Here is a 19,551-nt window from a genome sequence, read left to right as displayed (position 1 = left end):
AGAAAGAGAGAAAGAGAGAAAGAGAGAAAGAGAGAAAGAAAGAGAGAAAGAAAGAGAGAAAGAAAGAGAGAAAGAAAGAGAAAGAAAGAGAGAAAGAAAGAGAGAAAGAGAGAAAGAGAGAAAGAGAGAAAGAGAGAAAGAGAGAAAGAGAGAAAGAGAGAAAGAGAGAAAGAGAGAAAGAAAGAAAGAAAGAAAGAAAGAAAGAAAGAAAGAAAGAAAGAAAGAAAGAAAGAAAGAAAGAAAGAAAGAAAGAAAACACAAAACAAAACATTTATATCAAAGGCACAGTCACTCACCCACCAGGCGCTAGAGCTCCCCTTCTCCCCTGGCAGGGTCACACAAGCCCCCCTTTCACACAGCATGGATGTGAGTGTAGCACACCTCAGCCCACACGTGGACAGTGTAACCCTCCATGAGATACAATGTGTGAGAACATGCCAGAGGGCATGAGGGTGGCGGGAACATCACTGGCACGCCATGTCTAACTGAGAAAACACACTCGGGAAATACATCCACTGCGACCACAGCACAGCAGGTGATGCCATCTCACAGGGGAGGCTGCGAAATCATCACACTTCATACCCAGCAGGAGCTGGAAAACCCTGACCTCACTGGTTCCTGGAATCCATAGCATAGTCTGGAGCCCATGAAGCAAAAGGTAAGCTGACAGGGCCTGTCTCTCACAGCAGTTCAGCCCAGCCGGGGGACAGAGACTAACACTGCAGGTGAGAGGCCTCTTTTGGTACCTGAGAGTATCACCCACCTCCTTCATTACAGGTACTGCCCAATACATACAAGCACATTAAACACATTCGGAAAAGAACAGAAGCACCTGCACCCACCCCATCAGGAGACCGGCCACTGCTGGTGGCTGGCAAAGCTGCACCAGGGAACAAAAGGCCTTGGTGTAGCTGCCAGACTCACACACCTCAACATGCACCAAAGCCGTTAACACACACACTTCCCCTGGCTCCACCCCCAGGCTCAGACTGGCTGCTGATTTTTTGTGCTTATTGTGCAGAACAAACTGTCCAGCAGTGCCCAACCTGTGGGAAGGTGCTGCGGAGAGAGGAGGCTACTGCAAGGGTGCGGGTGTTGTCAAAGCACCATTCTACACCAGCAGTCCTACTTGGCCTGGTCCAGAGCCGAGATGACCTAAAGGCTCATGGCCTGTGTGAGGTGCAAATCTTTTTTTTTTTTTTTTACAGGCAGAGTGGACAGTGAGAGAGAGAGACAGAGAGAAAGGTCTTCCTTTTGCCGTTGGTTCACCCTCCAATGGCCGCCACAGCCGGCGCACCATGTTGATCCGATGGCAGGAGCCAGGTGCTTCTCCTGGTCTCCCATGGGGTGCAGGGCCCAAGCATTTGGGCCTCCTCCACTGCACTCCCTGGCCACAGCAGAGAGCTGGCCTGGAAGAGGGGCAACCGGGACAGAATCCGGTGTCCTGACCGGGACTAGAACCCGGTGTGCCGGCGCCGCAAGGCGGAGGATTAGGCTAGTGAGCCACGGCGCCGGCTGTGAGGTGCAAATCTTAACTGGAAAAAAATCCATGCCCTCTGACAGGCCCCAAAGAGCCCACAACTGCAAGAAGGCCCTCTACTCGGCATCTCTCCTGCAAGCCGAGAGTCACTGTACTGCCAGCTACTCTGATTCTCCTGACCTCCTGGATGCAACCACCAGGCTGGCTGCACATTCCTGTCCTACCTGCCAGGCTGTATCCCTGGTAAGAGCAGCAAGATCTAATCTCTAACCTGTTCATTTGAGTTGTACTCACTGTTGTTTTAAATTCAAAAGGCAGAAAAAGAGAGAGAGGAGAGAGACAGCAGAGAAATCAAGATCTTCCACCCACTGGTTTACCACCCAAATGCCAACAACAGCAGAGACTGGGCCAGGCCAAAATAAGGAGCTCAGAATTCCATCTGGGTCTCCCACATGGGTCGCAGGGACTCCAGCACTTGAGTCGTCATCTGCTGCTTCCCGGAATGTCCATGAACAGGAAGCTAAATCAGAAGTCGAGTAGCCAGGACAACAACCAGGCACTCTAACATGGGACATGGGCAACCCCAGCATCTGCCCCTATTTATTGTTTTAATTATGTAATTTAATGTTAGATAATTCATAAAACAGAAGCAAAAAAAGCTGTTTCATAAAAAACTAAGTTGAGGAGCAGGTAGGTATTTGGCACAGCAGTTAAGACAATTTTTTTAAAAAGTGATGTCAAGCTGAGTAGGTTAGAAAAAAAAAAAAAACATTGAAAGAATGGAAGGATTTTGCTCAAACTGCCTTTAAGTAACTTCCTGCTTCAATTTAGAGAAGTGAAATTATAGAAAATCTGTGGTTTACACAGGACATTTAACAGATTTTTGCTCACTGGAACTAAAGTCAAAGGACGGACATGCTTTTTAAGTTAAAAGGTACACATGGGGGCCGGCGCCGTGGCTCAATAGGCTAATCCTCCACCTTGCGGCGCTGGCACACCGGGTTCTAGTCCCGGTTGGGGCGCCGGATTCTGTCCCGGTTGCCCCTCTTCCAGGCCAGCTCTCTGCTATGGCCAGGGAGTGCAGTGGAGGATGGCCCAGGTGCTTGGGCCCTGCACCCCATGGGAGACCAGGAAAAGCACCTGGATCCTGGCTCCTGCCATCGGATCAGCGCGGTGCGCCGGCTGCAGCGGCAGCCATTGGAGGGTGAACCAACGGCAAAGGAAGACCTTTCTCTCTCTCTTTCTCTCTCTGTCTCTCTCTCTCACTGTCCACTCTGCCTGTCAAAAAAAAAAAAAAAAAAAAAAAAAAAAGGTACACATGGGGCCGGCCAGTGCTGCAATGCAGTGGGTTAAAGCCCTGGCCTGAAGCGCCGGCATCCCATACAGGTGCCAGTTCTGGTCCCAGCTGCTCCATTTACGATCTAGCTATCTGCTATGGCCTGGGAAAGCAGCAGAGGATGGCCCAGGTCCTTGGGCCCCTGCACCCACGTCGGAGACCCAGAGGAAGTTCCTGGCTCCTGGCTGCGGATCAGCGCAGCTCCGACTGTTGCAGCCATCTGGGGAGTGAACCAGTGGATGGAAGACTTTTCTCTCTGTCTCTACCTCTCTTTGTTAACTCTTTCAAATAAATAAAATAAATCTTAAAAAAAAAAAAAAAAAAGTACACAGACCAGTATGTGTTGTTCCTATGATTCCATAGTTTTACACATTGTGTTAAGTTTATAATTTTGAAAACTATAGTCTCAGGTCCATTCAGTAAGAAGATCTGCTATTCCATTTCCCATTATAACCGTCAAACATCCATCAGCTCTGACCCAAGCAACCTCAAGCACCAACCTGGGGCTCTCAGCAGCACTGCTGTTTTCTGAAATCAATACCTTTGGAATTTTGGCTCCTAAGTCCTGATACTGCTTGGGATTCTTCAGGAAATTCACAAACTCCATAATCTCCAATTTTGCTTCTTCGCAGCCAGCTACATCTGCAAATCGCACACCAATGTTGTCCTTCACGATCCTGGCTGTTGTCTCACCCACGCTGAAGAGGCCCCTTCCTCGCCGGCTGCGCCCAGCACCCACTGGGCTCCTCCGCAAGGCATAGAGGAGGATGCCAATCAAGAGAAGGGTGGGCACCAGGCTTCGCAAAAAAGAGCTAGAGAAAAATCCAAGAAAACCACTGTCATACTCACTTCAGAGAACTTGTCAGTCTGCCCACAGCACTGGCCTCCCCCAGTTTCAAGGCTGTGATCACACGCAATTTGTCTACCCCGATTTTGACTGCGGTTGGCAGGGCAGGGCAGGGCAAGGAGGGAGGGAACCAGGCATCCTGATGAAACCTTCGCCGCAGTTTCCCTCAGTGCCCAAGGGAGACTCAGGATCTGCATTGTCTCCTTTCTCTCCTAAGTGGAAACACCAGCCAAAGAGGGAGAGTATCCCTGGCTGGAACGATGCTCCCGTTCCCTTTCCCAGGCAACTCCTGCCACTTCCAGTTAGTTCCCAGATAGGCCCACATACAACCAGCATTCCTGGCAATCCAGCAAGTAAAAGAGAACCCAGGTCAGCACATACAGACTCCCAGAGGACGTGCAGGAGCGTCAGCACGGCAGGCCTGATCACTAGAAATCTCCAGGACTCTAGTCTTCACTGTTAGGGTTACATGTCCCCTCTAAAACTCACGTTGAAATTTAACTGCCACTGCAACTGTGTTAAGGGTTCAGGCCTTGGGGCTGGCACTGTGGTGTAGCAGGGAAAGCCACAGCTTGCAATGTCGGCAACCCCTTGGGACTGGCACTGTGGCAAAGTGGGTAAAGCTGGGGCCTGCAGTATCAGCATCCCTTTGGGGTTTGCATTGTGGTATAGTGGGTAAAGCCATAGCCTGGATTGCCAGCATGCCCTTGGGGCCATCGCTGTGGTGTAGCAGGTAAAGCTGCAGCCTGCAATGGTATCCCATATGGGTGTTGTTGGTTTCTGTCCCAGCTGCTCCACTTCTTCTTTTTTTTTTTTTTTTTTTTTTTTTTTTTTGACAGGCAGAGTGGGCAGTGAGAGAGAGAGACAGAGACAAAGGTCTTCCTTTGCTGTTGGTTCACCCTCCAATGGCCGCCGCGGCCGGCGCGAGCGCACCGTGCTGATCCGATGGCAGGAGCCAGGTGCTTTTCCTGGTCTCCCATGGGGTGCAGGGCCCAAGGACTTGGGCCATCCTCCACTGCACTCCCTGGCCACAGCAGAGAGCTGGCTGGAAGAGGGGCAACCAGGACAGAATCCGGCGCCCCGACTGGGACTAGAACCCGGTGTGCCTGCGCCGCTAGGCGGAGGATTAGCCTATTGAGCCGCAGCGCTGGCGTTGCTCCACTTCTGATCCAGCTTCCTGCTGATGGCCTGGGAAAAGCAGCAGAAGATGGCCCAAGTACTTGGGTACCTTCACCCACGTGGGAGACCTGGATGAAGCTCCTGACTCCTGGCTTTGGCTATTACAGTCACCTAGGGATTGAATCAGCATAGAAGATCTCTCTCTCTCTTTCTCCCTAACACAGCCTTTCAAATAAATAAAATAAATATTTTAAAAAAACACAAACAGAGAGGTGGAACCTTTTTCCTTTTTAATTCTTTTTGTTTTTTTTTTTTTTTTTAAATGTTTATCTGTGAGGCAGAATTAGAGACAGAAGGAGAGACGGAGAAAGAGATTTTCCATCAGCTCGTTCACTCTCCGAATGGCTGCCACAACCAGGGCTAGGCCAAGTAGAAGCCAGGACCAGCATATTCTTCTGGGTCTTCTACATGGGTGCAGGTACCTGAGTACCAGGGAGGGCCATCCTCTACTGCCTTCCCAGGAACATTAGCAGGGAGCTGGATGGGAAGTGGAATAGAGGGACCAGAACCAGCACCCATAGGGACCCTGGTGCTGCAGGGCATGGCTTTACCCGCTGAGCCAGAGTGCCACCTTCAAGAATTGGGGCCTTTAAGAGGGGATTAGGGGGCTGGTGCTATGGCGCAGCAGGTTAAAGCCCCAGCCTGCAGTGCCAGCATCCCATATGGGCACCGGTTCAAGTCCCAGCTGCTCCACATCTGATCCAGCTCTCTGCTGTGGCCTGGGAAAGCAGTAGAAGATGGCCCAAGTCCTTGGGCCCCTGCACCCACATGGGAGATCCAGAAGAAACTCCTGGCTCCTGGTTTCAGATCAGCACAGCGCCGGCCATTGCGGCTGATTGGGGAGTGAATCAGCAAACGGAAGAACTCACTCTCTCTGCCTCTCTTTCTCTCTGTGTGTAACTCTTTAAAATAAATAAATGAATATATATAAAAAAAGATCCCCCCCTCTACCTTTCTCTGTCTTTCAAATACATAATAAAATAATCTTAAAAAAAAGAGAGGATTGGGATGTCACATTAGGGTTAGTTCTCTTGGGAGTGGGTCTGTCACAGAAAACAGAAATTAGGCTCCTGCCCACTTGCCAAGCCCTGTGTCCCTATCATGTCGGGACACAGGAAGGTCCTCAGCCATGCAGGCCCTCAATACTGCTAGTCCCAGCCTCCAGAACTCTAACAAATTATACTTTTCTTTATAAATTACCCAGTGTGTGACTTTGTGTTTACAGCAAAAAATGGATTAAGACACTAACTTGCTCTCATCCTCCATGCAATTCCAGCAATGCCTGAAACACCGGCTACAAGTTAAAAAAAAAAGGGGGGGGGGACTACATAAACCACCCCCATTCCATCTCAGTACAGCCCTCCTAGGGCTTGTACCCTCCTGACTAGTTTTCTTTTTTTTTTTTTTTTTTTTTTTTTAAAGATTTATTTATTTATTTGAAAGTCAGAGTTACACAGCAGAGACAGAAGAGGCAGAGAGAGGTCTTCCATCCGATGGTTCACTCCCCAAGTGGCCACAACGGCCAGAGCTGCACCGATCTGCAGCCAGGAGCCAGGAGCTTCCTCTGGGTCTCCCAAGTGGGTGCAGGGGCCCAAGGACTTGGGCCATCTTCTACTGCATTCCCAGGCCATAGCAGAAGAGCTGGATAGGAAGTGGAGCTGCCAGGTCTCAAACCGTTGTCCATATGGGATGCTGGCACTTCAGGCCAGGGCATTAACCCACTGTGCCACAGAGCCAGCCCCCTGACTAGTTTTCAATTCAAAGAACAGGGCAAAGACATCCCTAGGAAAGAAAAGCAAAGCAGGATCCGAGTTTTAGGAAAGCTGACTTCTGTGCTAAGTCGTCAAAGCAGAGTATTTCATCTGGTATTAGCCTTCATGTCCATAATGAGTTTAGGAACACACTCGCACTGTGCAATGGGGTTAAACTCAATACAACATTAGGACCAGGGCTGTGGTGCAGCAGGTTAAACTACCACCTCCAACACTGGATCCCATATGGGCGTCCATTAGAATCCATGCTGCTCCACTTCTGATCCAGCTCCTGTCAATGTTCCTGAGAAAGCAGCAAAGGACAGCTCAAGTACTCAGGCCCCTGCCACTCATGTGGGAGATCTGGATGGAGTTCTGGGCTTCCTGGCTTTGGCATGGCCCAGTCCCATGTCATTCTCTCCCTCTCTCTTGGGGAGTGAATTAGTGAATGGAAGATCTCTTTCTCTGTCTCTCCCTCCCTGCCATTCTGCCGTTCAAATAAATAACCTGAATTAAAAAAAAAAAAAAAAAACAGATGACATAAGAGCTGTGGAAAAGCATAGCTTGACCAAGAGAAGACAACCTGGCAAAGTCACAGGTGCCTGAGCCCTGCCCCTGGACATTCTAACAGGTCTGCAGGAATGAAGGAGAGAGAGGATGGTGGCACATTCAAAGGGCTTTGTCCAGGGTTCTGTTGCAAAGCTTCCTCTAAGACTTGAAGGAATTTGTGGTGCAACCCTTTCTGAAGGGTGCCTAGCTAAATAACTCCCTGTTTCAATTTTTTTTTTTTTTTTTGACAGGCAGAGTGGACAGTGAGAGAGAGAAAGAGAGACAGAGAGAAAGGTCTTCCTTTGCCGTTGGTTCACCCTCCAATGGCCGCCGCGGCTGACGCACTGCGGCCAGCGCACCGCGCTGATCTGATGGCAGGAGCCAGGTGCTTCTCCTGGTCTCCCATGGGGTGCAGGACCCAAGTACTTGGGCCATCCTCCACTGCACTCCCTGGCCACAGCAGAGAGCTGCCCTGGAAGAGGGGCAACCAGGGCAGAATCCGGCATCCCAACCGGGACTAGAACCCGGTGTGCCGGCGCCGCAAGGTGGAGGATTAGCCTAGTGAGCCGCGGCGCCGGCCTGCTTCAATTTTCATATTAAAAAAAAAAACAGAGCTGGGCAGGCACTGAGCCTGGTTATTAATACAACAGCATCCCATATATCAGCTCCATGCCCAGATCTGATCCTGACTTCAGCTTCCTGCCAATGCAGACCCTGGGATGCAGCAGTGATGGCTCAATTAACTGGGTTCCTTCAACGGACAGAGGAGAGCTGGATGGAGTTTCTGGCTTCCGAATGGCCCAGGCCTGGCCACTGTGAGCATGTGGGTAGTAAATCAGCAGTTGGAAGCTCTTTGCCCTTTAAATTTAAAACAAAACAACAACAAAAAAAACAGAGCTAACAATTATTTTTCACTGAAGAAACTAAACACTAACAGACGTCTGTAATATCCTTGGAGAGGCACAGGCCAAGGACAGGCATGTGGCACAGCAGGTTAAGCCACCACTTGGGACACTAGCATCCCAGGCTGGAGTGCCACATTAAGTCAGCTGCTCTGTTTCCAGTCCAGCTCCCTGCTAATACAGCAGAAAAACAAGTACTTGGGCTCCTGCTACCCACTCACTAGGGAGACCAGGATGGAGTTCCTGGCTCCTGGCTTTGACCTGGCCCAGGCCCAGCTGTTGTGGCCATTTGGGGAGAGAATCAATGGGGACAGAAGATCAAGCTCTGTGTCTCCCACCCTGTGTCACTCTGTCTTTCAAATGCATAAATAAATCTAAAGGAAAAAAAAAAAAAAAAAAAAAAAAACAACAACAAAGGCACCATCGGCACACTCCAAAAGAGCGTGAACACTGATTTTGATTTGTGTTCTGCCCTTACCCCACCACTCACCCGTCACTCTCGGTGGTATATACCACTGCTGCCTGCTGGGTGGGCTCAATCCCCAGCTCCCACTGAGCAGACTCCAGGTTCCGTTCAAAGGTGTCCACACTGCCAATGTTAAACCACACGAACTTCTGCAGAGACCAACAACAAGTTCAGGCTGAACCACTGGGTCACACAGGAGACCTGCCCTGACACACACTCCTCGCCACAGCCTGCCATCTTCCAGCACAGCCCGTTCTCCGGGACCCACTCTGAGCCCAGGTTCAAGGGTGACTACACTAACAGCAAGAAGATCCTTCCTCTGGGCCAACAAAACTGCTTTAACTTCTGACAAACGTGCAAAATGCTGCAATCACGCCAGTTTGTATTTTCCTAGCAAACCTTGGTAAGTGCTTCTTACACTTCACTTTGCAACACTGAATTAGTTGTTATCTTATAATGGTTCCTGTCTTTTTGGAAGACAACATTACTAATACAGGTAGAGAAAAACCATCACATTAAAATTAAGGGACTGTTGAGGGGAGCTAGCGCTGTGGCGTAATAGGCTAAGCTCCCGCCTGCTGCACAGGCATCCCATATGGGTGCTGGTTTGTGTCCCAGCTGCTCCTGTTCTGATCCAGTTCTCTGCCGTGGCCTGGGAAAGCAGTAAAAAATGCTTCAAAAAATGGCCTATTTGGACCCCCGCCATCCAATGGGAGACCTAAAAGAAGTTCCTGGCTTCAGATCAGCCCAGATCCAGCTGTTGCTGCCATTTGAGGAGTGAGCTAGCGCACAGAAGACCACTCTCAGGGTCAGCGCCATGGCAGAGCGAGTAAAGCCACCATCTGCAGGGCTGGCATCTCATATAGGCACCAGTTCAAGTTCCAGCTGCTCCACTTACGATCCAGCTCTCTGCTATGGCCTGGGAAAGCAGTCGAAGATGGCTCAAGTCCTTGGGCCCCTGTAGCCACGTGGGAGACCCAGAAGAAGCTCCTGGCTCCTGGCTTCAGATTGGCACAGCTCCGGCCACTGCAGCCAATTGGGGAGTGAACCAGTGGATGGAAGACTTCTCTCTCTGCCTCTCCTTCTCTCTCTGTGTAACTCTGACCTTCAAATAATAAATCTTAAAAAAAAAAAAAAAAAAAAAAAAAAAAGGAAAACCACTCTTTCTGTGCCTATAACTCTACCTCTCAAATAAATAAATAAAATCTTCAAAAAAAAAAAAAAAAGTGGGGGAGGGGTTGTTGAGCGGCCTGTGTTACATCAAAGCAGGTTAAACCTCTGCCTGCTGTAGAAGGTTAAGCCACCACCTGAGGTGTCAGCATCCCATACGGGTGCTGGGAGTCCCAACTGTTCTACTTCTGATCCAGTTCCCTCCTAACGCACTTGAGTAAGCAGCAGAAGATGGCTCAAACCCTTGGGCCCTGTGACCACCTGGGAGACCCGGAAGAAGCTCCTGGCTCCTCGCTTCGGCATGGCCCAGCACCGTCCATCATAGCCATCTGGGAAGTGAACCAGCAGATGGAAGATCTCTCTCTCTCCTTCTAGCTGTCATCTCTGCCTTTCAAATAAAAAATAAATAAATATTTAAAAAAAAAAGCCTCTGCCTGCAATGCCGGCATCCCATATGGGCTCCAGTTCGAGTCTCAGCTATTTTTGTTTTTGTTTTTGTTTTTGTTTTTCATTTATTTGAAAGGCAGAGTTACAGAGGCAGAGGCAGACAGACAAAAACAGGTCTTCCACCCATTAGATCACTCCCCAAATGGCTGCAATGGCCGGAACCAGGCCAATCTGAAGCCAGGAGCCAGGAGCTTCTTCCAGGTCTCCCACAAGGGTGCACGGTCCCAAGGACTTGGGCCACATTCTACTGCTTTCCCAGGCCACAGCAGAGAGCTGGATCGGAAGTGGAGCAGCCGGGTCTCAAACGCATCCATATGAGATGCCGGCACTGCAGGCAGCAGCTTTACCTGCTATACCACAGCACCAACCCCTGTTCCACTTCTGATCCAGCACCTTGTTAATGTGCCTGAGAAAGCAATGCAAGATGGCCCAAGTGCTTGGGCCCCTGAACCCATGTAGGAGACTCCAAAGAAGCTCTGGGCACCTAGCTTCGGTCTGGGTCAGCCCTGGCCGTTGAGGCCACTTGAGGAGTGATCCAGAGGATAAAAGATCTGTCTCTCTTCCTCTCTCTGTAACTCTGCCTTTCAAATAAATAAAAAATAAATAAGTCTTTTTTTTTTTTAAAAAAAGGGGGGGGGGGATGTTGAATGCAAAAAAAGGTATTGTACTGAAAATACAGAAAACTACATTTTACATTTAAAAACCCTGTACCTGTAACTTTCAGCTTTAAACCCACTCCTCACCTCTGAAGACGTCCCAGGGGCAGGAATAACTCGCACAAACTGCTTGTTCACGACTTCTAGCCGGTCTACCTGGAAAAACAAAGAAAAACAATCAGAGGAGCTGAGATAGTAAACTGGATATATTCCAGAAACCACAGACCAGGCCCAGCGTCAAGGCTTAGCAGGTTCAGCTACTGCCTGCAGTGCCAGCATCCCACAGGGGCGCCAGCGCGTGTCCTCACTGCCTACTTCCCATCCAGCCCCCTGCTAATGTGCCTGGGAAAGCAGCAGAAGATGGCCCAAGTACTGGGCCCTGCACCCATATGGGACACCTGGATGAAGCTCCTGGCTCCTGGCTTTGGCCTGGCCCAGCCCTGGCCATTGTGCGCCATTTGGGGAATGAGCCGGTAGATGAAGATCTTTCTCTTTCTCTTTCTCTTTTTCTCTCTCTCTCCCCCCATCTTTCAAATAAATAAATTAATTAAATAAATCAAAAAAAGAAAAAAAAAAACACAGTCAAATCAAATAAATAAATCAAAAAAAGAAAAAAAACCACAGTCCTCTTCCTCAGACACAGTCCATGGTGGAGACACCAATGTCATGGCGTCTGAGGGCCCACACCTGCTGTGCAGTGCAGATCTAGGTTTTGTTTTGCTACTAGCTTGGACATTTTTAACCTGCAATATGAATCTAGTTCCTCTACAGGAATTAATTCAAGAAAAGAACCAAGATTTGGCATATCTGAGCACCAAAAATCCAAACCAGCTTAGAAATCTAAAAGGAGGCTGGCGCCACAGCTCACTAGGCTAATCCTCCGCCTTGCGGCGCCGGCACACCGGGTTCTAGTCCCGGTCAGGGCGCCGGATTCTGTCCCGGTTGCCCCTCTTCCAGGGCAGCTCTCTGCTGTGGCCAGGGAGTGCAGTGGAGGATGGCCCAAGTACTTGGGCCCTGCACCCCATGGGAGACCAGGAGAAGCACCTGGCTCCTGGCTTCTGATCAGTGCGGTGCGCCGGCCGCAGCGCGCCAGCCGCGGCGGCCATTGGAGGGTGAACCAACAGCAAAGGAAGACCTTTCTCTCTGTCTCTCTTTCTCTCTCTCACTGTCCACTCTGCCTGTCAAAAAAATTAAAAAAAAAAAAAAAGAAATCCAAAAGAAACACAAAGAAAAATCTTACACTGACAACACAATATTGAAATACAGAGCTGATTCAGAAACATTTCGCCCACCTGCCTGCAAGTACCAGAATAGTGCCAAGAAGAATGAAAATCCAGCCCTGAAGACTGACCCTGTCCAACAAGCGGATACACGCCTCTGAAAAACACACGCAAAGGTGCAACCTATCATCACTCCCTTTGCTCATCACAGAATCTTAAATCGATAACCAACACAACTTCTCTTGGCAACCAAATAAAGACTGAAAGTGACATGACTAAAATGAACACATTAATTACTAAGGCACCATATAACCACAACAATATGACAGTGTCAGTCATGTCAGACATTTAAAAGGACCCGACAGAAGCTCTGGAATCTGTCCAGAATCCATGTACAGGAGGACATCCTGGGCCTAACAGACCTGTCACACCCCTCCCCTCAGTTACACGTGCTAATGGCAGATCCACAGGCAGGGAGAGTTATCATGGGGCTCTCTGAAGAGATCATCGAAGAACAGAAAGTTCAGAGCTCAACAGGTGTTATTCAACATCCTTCTGAGGACATCCGAAGGGCAAGGTACCTGGTTCCTCTGAATGTCTGCCCCGAAGGTGAGCAGCAAGTACCTCCCAGCCTCAGCACACATTCTGGGTAGGACCGTGGCCTCTGCAGTCCCACACGCTCCCAGGAGTGGGAGCACCAGTGTGCTCTCTAGGACCACCCAGCAGGGGATGAGTTTTCCATCAACGGAGAGAGAAAAACCAAAATCAGATAGGAGATGGAAATTTAAAGACAAATGGAGAAACAGAACTAAGTCTCGAAAGACAAGGCTAAGACAAGATATCAGCCCACGATCGCAAAGGAGCCTGCACAAAGCAAGAACGCGGGTGCAGCACCATTCCTGCACGCACCCTGAGGTGGGAACACTCAGGACACACACAACAACCCAGGCCTCTGCGCTCACAGCCTCCTCAGGACATCATGTGAGGGCTGCGCGGCAGCACCCTCTTCCCTGGCAAAGAGACTATAAATTCTACTCACCAGACCTCTAGCCAGGTAATACTGCACAAAGTGCTTCCAGGTGATTTCTCTTCCAGGCTCTCGAAAATAAAAGTAGAAAAAGCCCACAGCAACACCTGCCCCTAAAATGGCCAAACTGCGGAAGTCCTTGTCATCCGACGGGAACTCTCCCTGTGGTAGAAAATGTGTTTTCCAGTCAAGTGAAGAGTACTTTTCATCATGAAGATCACTATCTTTCTTCTTTAGGTATTCATTTTTTTTTTTTTTTATTTGAAAGGTCAAGTTATAGACAGAGAGGAAGACACAAAGAGAAAGGTCTCCCATCTACTGGTTCATTCCCCAGATGGCTGCACCAGCTGGAGCTGAGCTAACGTGAAGGGAAGCCAGCAGCTAGGAGTTTCTTCCAGGCTTCCCATGTGGATGCAGAGACCCCAGTGCTTGACTCATCTTCCACTGCTTTCCCAGGCCATAAGCAAGGAGCTGGATCGGAAGTGGAGCAGCCGAGACACGAACCGGGGCCCACACGGTGCTGGCATTACAGGGAGGGTCTTAACCTACTACGCCCCAGCCACAGCCCCATTGTTTAGGTATTCTAAGGGAAGTTGTCTAAACCCTTCTCTCCTGACACTACCCAATGCAGTCTCAGTGGCGTGGGAAAAATCAAGCTGTTCCTCTCAGGAGTGTCGCTCCCCGTCTTCATGGGGGAGCGACACTAAGCCCTGCCTAGGCTTCATATCCGAGTCACGGCACCATTATGTCGCTCCCCCTCTTCGTGGAGGAACGACACAGGACCCTGCGCTGTTCTTTCGTCTGCTCGGCTCTCCCCGGGTTTGCTGCTGGTTCTTCCCGGGTTGGCTACTATCCCTTCCACCTCCGTGGAAGGGCAGTTCCCCCTGGCCACATTCCCCACTTCCGCAGGGGAGCGGCACACCGCCGGCCGGCTTTCTCGGGGGCTGCACAGGTGTTCCTTCAGCTAGATGTTCCCCATAGATGTTCCTGGTGCATGCCGTTTCTCTCCTCCTTTATAGTCCTCCTCCGCCAATCCTAACTCGGCTGCCCACACGCCGAGTACGCTGCTCTCCTCCAATCAGGAGTAGGTCCTACAGTTTATTGGTTGAACTGGAGGCAGCTGCGTAGAAGCTGTTTTCTCCTCTCCCAGCGCCATATTGTGGGAGAGCAGATGCATAGAATAAGTCTTAATTCCAGTAACAATATAGTCCGAGTTGCTCCCCACAGTGGGAGAGCAGATGCATAGAATAAGTCTTAATTCCAGTAACAGTATAGTCCGAGTTGCTCCCCACAGATCCCCCTTTCTTTTTATTTTTTGGCGTTGATACGCGCCTGTCTTCGGTGTCCCGCAGCACACACTCTGCTCTACTTGCTAGAGTTGCCACAGGCTCTTACAAGTCCTATCAATCAGGAAAACCGAATCCGGGTCCTCTCTTCGCCATTGTGAGGAGGTTTTTAGGCGCTGATGCGTGCCTGTGTTCGGTGCCCTGCAGCGCATGCTCTGCTCTGCCCGCAGGGGCTTACAAAACCTATCAGGCAAACCGAATCCAAGCCTTCTCATTGCCGTATTGTGGGGGAGACTTATTAGTGTTGGTTTGTGCCTATCTTCGGTGACCTGCAGCTCATGCTTTGGTCGAGCTGCTTGCTGGTGCTTACCGCCTTAAATCAGGCAGACCGAATCCAAGCCTCCTAATTGTTGTATTGTGGGGGAAGCCTTACTGATGTTAATTCGTGCCTGTCTTCGGTGACCTGCGGCGCATAAGCTGCTAGCCGCCGCAGGTGCTCATCGTGCTCATCGCCTCACTTAATCAGGCAGACCGAATCCAAGCTCTCACATTGCAGTGTTGTAGGGAGGCCTTTCTATTTCTCTATTTCTCTATCTCCGGGCATTCCTATTTCTCCCATTTTACTTCTATCTTCCAGCATTCCTATTTCTCTTTTACTTCTAAACTTCTGTTTCTCTTATCCCTGCGGCTTCCCGCTCTCATTCTTATCCCCGCGGCTTCCCGGCTGCGCCCGCCCCGAGGCTGCTTCTCGGCAGCTTTCCGGCTGAGCCGCTTCAGCCCGCGCCTCTCTCATCTGCGCAGCTTCCCGGCTTTGCGCGGCTTGGCTTCGCGCGCTCTGCGGTCTCCACGCCCTTCGCGTCTGCACCACGGCCTCGCGCCAGCCCCGTTCCCTATCTATTCACGCCCCGTGCTCTCTCTGCACACGGCGGCTTCCGCGAGTAACACAGCGTAGCTTACGTGTCCGCCACTAGCATTCAATCTAAGTTCCCCGGGCTAGCCTGGCGAATTCAACCCAGCATACGTCTCCGCCCCACGATCTGGCTTCCCGTCCTTTGCTCCCCGGGCTAATCAGACGGATCCCAATCTGGCTTACGTTTCAGCTTCTGGTTTCAACTTTTCGCCCCCTATTCCCGGGCTAACTTGAGAACCCCAAAGTGGCTTTCGTGTCCGCCTTGGCCTGCCCCCCACGGCTTCAATTTCCCTAACATTTTTCTCTACCCGGTATGTTTCCCCAAACTTTCCTCCAACGATATTCCTCCCTCATTTCTCCTGGCCTCTCCCCACAGTCCGCATCCGAGTCTGTTTGTTCTAGCTTTCACTTTCGCTTTCGACCTTAGAGATTTCTCCCAGCTTCCCCCCGTAGTCCGTATCTGAGTCTATGCCTAGGCTTTCAATAGCTTCTTCCGGCTCCTTTTTCGTCCGGCTTTTCCCTAGGCTGTTTGCTAGTCTCTCTCTCCGATATTTTCCCTAGGCTGTTTGCTAGTTTCTCTCTCCGATATTTTCCCTAGTTCTTCCCGTTTCTTCCCTCCTAAGTTTCATATCCGTCCTAAGTTTCCTATCCGAGTCACGTTTCTTCCCTCCTAAGTTTTCTATCCGTCCTAGGTTTCCTATCCGTCCTAGGTTTCCTATCCGAGTCACGGCACCATTATGTCGCTCCCCGTCTTCATGGGGGAACGACACTAAGCCCTGCCTAGGCTTCATATCCGAGTCACGGCACCATTATGTCGCTCCCCCTCTTCGTGGAGGAACGACACAGGACCCTGCGCTGTTCTTTCGTCTGCTCGGCTCTCCCCGGGTTTGCTGCTGGTTCTTCCCGGGTTGGCTACTATCCCTTCCACCTCCGTGGAAGGGCAGTTCCCCCTGGCCACATTCCCCACTTCCGCAGGGGAGCGGCACACCGCCGGCCGGCTTTCTCGGGGGCTGCACGGGTGTTCCTTCAGCTAGATGTTCCCCATAGATGTTCCTGGTGCATGCCGTTTCTCTCCTCCTTTATAGTCCTCCTCCGCCAATCCTAACTCGGCTGCCCACACGCCGAGTACGCTGCTCTCCTCCAATCAGGAGTAGGTCCTACAGTTTATTGGTTGAACTGGAGGCAGCTGCGTAGAAGCTGTTTTCTCCTCTCCCAGCGCCATATTGTGGGAGAGCAGATGCATAGAATAAGTCTTAATTCCAGTAACAATATAGTCCGAGTTGCTCCCCACAGTGGGAGAGCAGATGCATAGAATAAGTCTTAATTCCAGTAACAGTATAGTCCGAGTTGCTCCCCACAAGGAGGAACGACATCCACATGAGTTTTAAACAGCGTTGAGGCAGAAGTTTAGTTGAGGGGTAAGACACCTGATAGGACACCACTGTTCAGCATCCGTGTATTTGGGTTCAACACCTGGCTCCAGTCCTGACTCCAGCTTCCTGCTAATGCACAACCTGGCCGGCAGCAGGTGATAGTCAAGTACTTGGGTTTCTGCCACTCACATGGAAGACCTGGACTGAACTTCCAGCCCCTGTTTTCAGCCAGGCTGTCACAGGCATTTGGAGAATGAACCAGTAGATGGGAGTTCTCTGTCTCTCGAATTAAACAAAAGTCATAACTCACCAGATACCCCAGAAGCAAAAACCCACAGAGCACGCTGCCCTTAGAAACACTGTGCTGTGGTTCTTTCACCCTGGGTCTCTGAAATTCACACAGCACTCTCAACACATTCTGTTTTTAAAGATCTATTTATTTAGGGGCTGATACTATGGTGTAGCAGGTAAAGCCACCACCTGCAGTGCCAGCATCCCATATGGGTGCCAGTTTGAGTCCCAGCTGCTCCACTTCTGATCCAGCTCCCTGCTATGGCCTGGGAATGCAGTAGAAGATGGCCCGAGTCCTTGGGCCCCTGCATCCACATGGGAGAGCCAGAAGAAGCTCCTGGCTCCTGGCTTCAGATCGGTGCAACTCCGGCCGTTGTGGCCATTCAAGGAGTAAACCAGTGGATGGAAGACTTCTCTCTCTCTGCCTCTTCCTCTCTCTCTGTGTAACTCTTTCAAATAAATAAATACATCTTTTTAAAGCTACAAGAGAACACTTCCATCTCCTGGTTCACTCCCCACATAGCTACAATAACTAGAGCTGAGCCAGGCAGAAGCCAGGAGTTTCATCTGGGTCTCCTATGTGGCTGTCAGGGGCCCAAGCACTCAGGGCGTCTTCTGCTGCTTTTCCCAGGCCATAGCAGGGAGCTGGATCCTAACTGAAGCAGCCAGGACGTGAACTGGCATCCATATGGGATGCTGGTGCCAGAGGCTGTGGCTATACCCATTACACCACAACACCGGCCCCTTTCAACACATACTTACAAACTCCTTAGACTTTCTGAACCAATTAATGGTTAGCCTCTAAAAAGCAGAAAGGCTGCAATGGTCTGAATGTATGTGCCCCTCTATAATTTAGGTTGTAACTCAACTCCCACGGAGACAATAAGAGAAGACTGGGAACTCGAGGATGGGATTAGTGTCCTTAAAAGAAATGCCCTTATTGGGGCTGATGCTGTGGTGCAGCGGGTTAACACCCTGGCATGAAGTGCCGGCATCCCATATGGACACCGGTTCTAGTCCAGGCTGTTCCTCTTCCGATCCAGCTATGGCCTGGGAATGCAGTAGAAGATGGCCCAAGTCCTTGGGCCCCTGCAGCCTCTTGGGAGACCTGGAAGAAGCTCCTGGCTCCTGGCTCCGGATCAGCGCATCTCCAGCCATTACAGCCATCTGAGGAATGAACCAGCAGATGGAAGACCTCTCTCTCTCTCTCTCCTCTCTCTCCCTCTCTTTGTAACTCTGTCTTTCAAATAAATAAAATTTTTAAAAAAGAAAAGAAATGCCCTTATAACTAAGGAAGAGAGCCCACCTCTTCGAATGTGAGGAAACGGCACTTGTCTCCTCCAGAGAAAGGTGTTCAAGAAGCTACCTCAGGAGGTGAGCATTTGGTGCGCAGTGAAGCCACCTCTTGGGACATCTGCATCCCACACTGGAGTGCCTGATTCAAGTCCCAGTTCTGCATCCAATTCCAGCTTCTGGCTAATGAGGCAACGGGTGATGGCTCAAGTAGTTGGGCCCCTGCCACGCTTGTAAGAGACCTGAACTGAGTTCCAGGCTACTGGCTTTGGTCTGGCCCAGCCCCAGCTGTTGGAGGCATCTGAGGAGTAAATGGAAGATCTCTCTGCCTGTCTCTGTCTCTGCCTCCCTCCCTCCCTCTCTCTCCACCCACTCCTTTTTTTAAATTAATTTATTTATTTGAAAGTCAGAGTTAAACAGAAAGAGAAGAAGAGGCAAAGAGAGAGAGAGGTCTTCCATCCACTGGTTCACTTCCCCAATTGACTGCAATGGCCAGAGCTGCGCCAATCCAAAGCCATGAGCCAGGAGCTTCTTCCAGGTCTTCTCGTGTGGGTACAGGGGCCCAAGGACTTGGGCCATCTTTTGCTGCTTTCCCAGGCCATAGCAGAGAGCTGGATCAGAAGTGGAGCAGCTGGGTCTCGAACCAGCACCCATATGGGATGCCAGCACTGCAGGCAGTGGCCTTACCTGCTACGCCACAGTGCTGGCTCCTCCCTCTCTCCACTTTTCAAACAAATAAAAACATATAAATATTGTTTTAAAAAAAGCAGCTTTCTCAGAAGCAGAGATCCGGCCTCCACCAGGAACCAAACCTGCTGGTGCCTTGATCTTGCATTTCCCAGCCTCCGTAACTGTTATCAATAAATTTATAAATTATGCAATCCAAGGAATTTTGTTGCAGCACCAGAATTGGACTACAACAAAGATCAGACAAAATTTCAGCTCTGCAATGACTCTATCCCTTGGGGGAGTGACAGGGTATCTTGGACTGGCCCTCGGATACACACGTACCTTCTGCATCCGTTTCCACCAGGCAAAGTCATCCTGCTTCCCTCCTTTCTTCCTTCCATCTCGTCCAGGCCCAGCATTCTGTGGTTCACCAGTCTCTAAAGGAAAACAAAGTCTGACTTCAGAAAAGCATTACAGGCTGGCACTGTGGCATAGTGGGTAAAGCTGCCGCCTGCAGTGCCGACATCCCATATGGGTGCTGATTCGAGTACTGGCTGCTCCACTTCAGATCCTGCTCTCTGCTAGGGCCTGGAAAAGCAGTAGAGGATGGCCCTAGTCCCTGGGCCCCTGCACCTGCATGAGAGACCTGGAAGAAGCTCCTGGCTCCTGGCTTCGGATCGGCACATTCTGGCTATTACA

At 50.4% G+C, this 19,551-nt stretch overlaps 1 protein-coding gene across 5 annotated transcripts in view; it reads right to left on the bottom strand.

Annotated features, from left to right (window-relative positions):
• LOC100342095 (mitochondrial inner membrane m-AAA protease component AFG3L1) overlaps positions 1-19,551 on the bottom strand; it is a 44,113-nt gene that overhangs the window by 18,425 nt on the left and 6,137 nt on the right. For 2 of the 5 annotated variants that reach the window (XM_008251956.5, XM_008251958.5), the window contains 5 exons: positions 19,195-19,289; positions 13,043-13,192; positions 10,871-10,939; positions 8,535-8,659; positions 3,358-3,628 (listed from right to left, as the gene is read on the bottom strand). In XM_008251956.5, the coding sequence (XP_008250178.3) occupies positions 3,358-3,628; positions 8,535-8,659; positions 10,871-10,939; positions 13,043-13,192; positions 19,195-19,289 (710 nt within the window). Of the gene's footprint in view, positions 1-3,357; positions 3,629-8,534; positions 8,660-9,941; positions 10,069-10,870; positions 10,940-13,042; positions 13,193-19,194; positions 19,290-19,551 lie in introns of those variants that run through there. The other 3 variants (XM_008251957.5, XM_051828945.3, XM_089319809.1) reach the window with 2 other exon arrangements.

Source organism: Oryctolagus cuniculus, chromosome 18, assembly GCF_051225735.1.
Source record: "Oryctolagus cuniculus isolate XC-2025 breed Fujian yellow rabbit chromosome 18, ASM5122573v1, whole genome shotgun sequence".
NCBI classification, from domain to species: domain Eukaryota; kingdom Metazoa; phylum Chordata; class Mammalia; order Lagomorpha; family Leporidae; genus Oryctolagus; species Oryctolagus cuniculus.
Note: the sequence above shows the minus strand (reverse complement) of the source record. Positions and strands in the feature narration are given on the sequence as shown.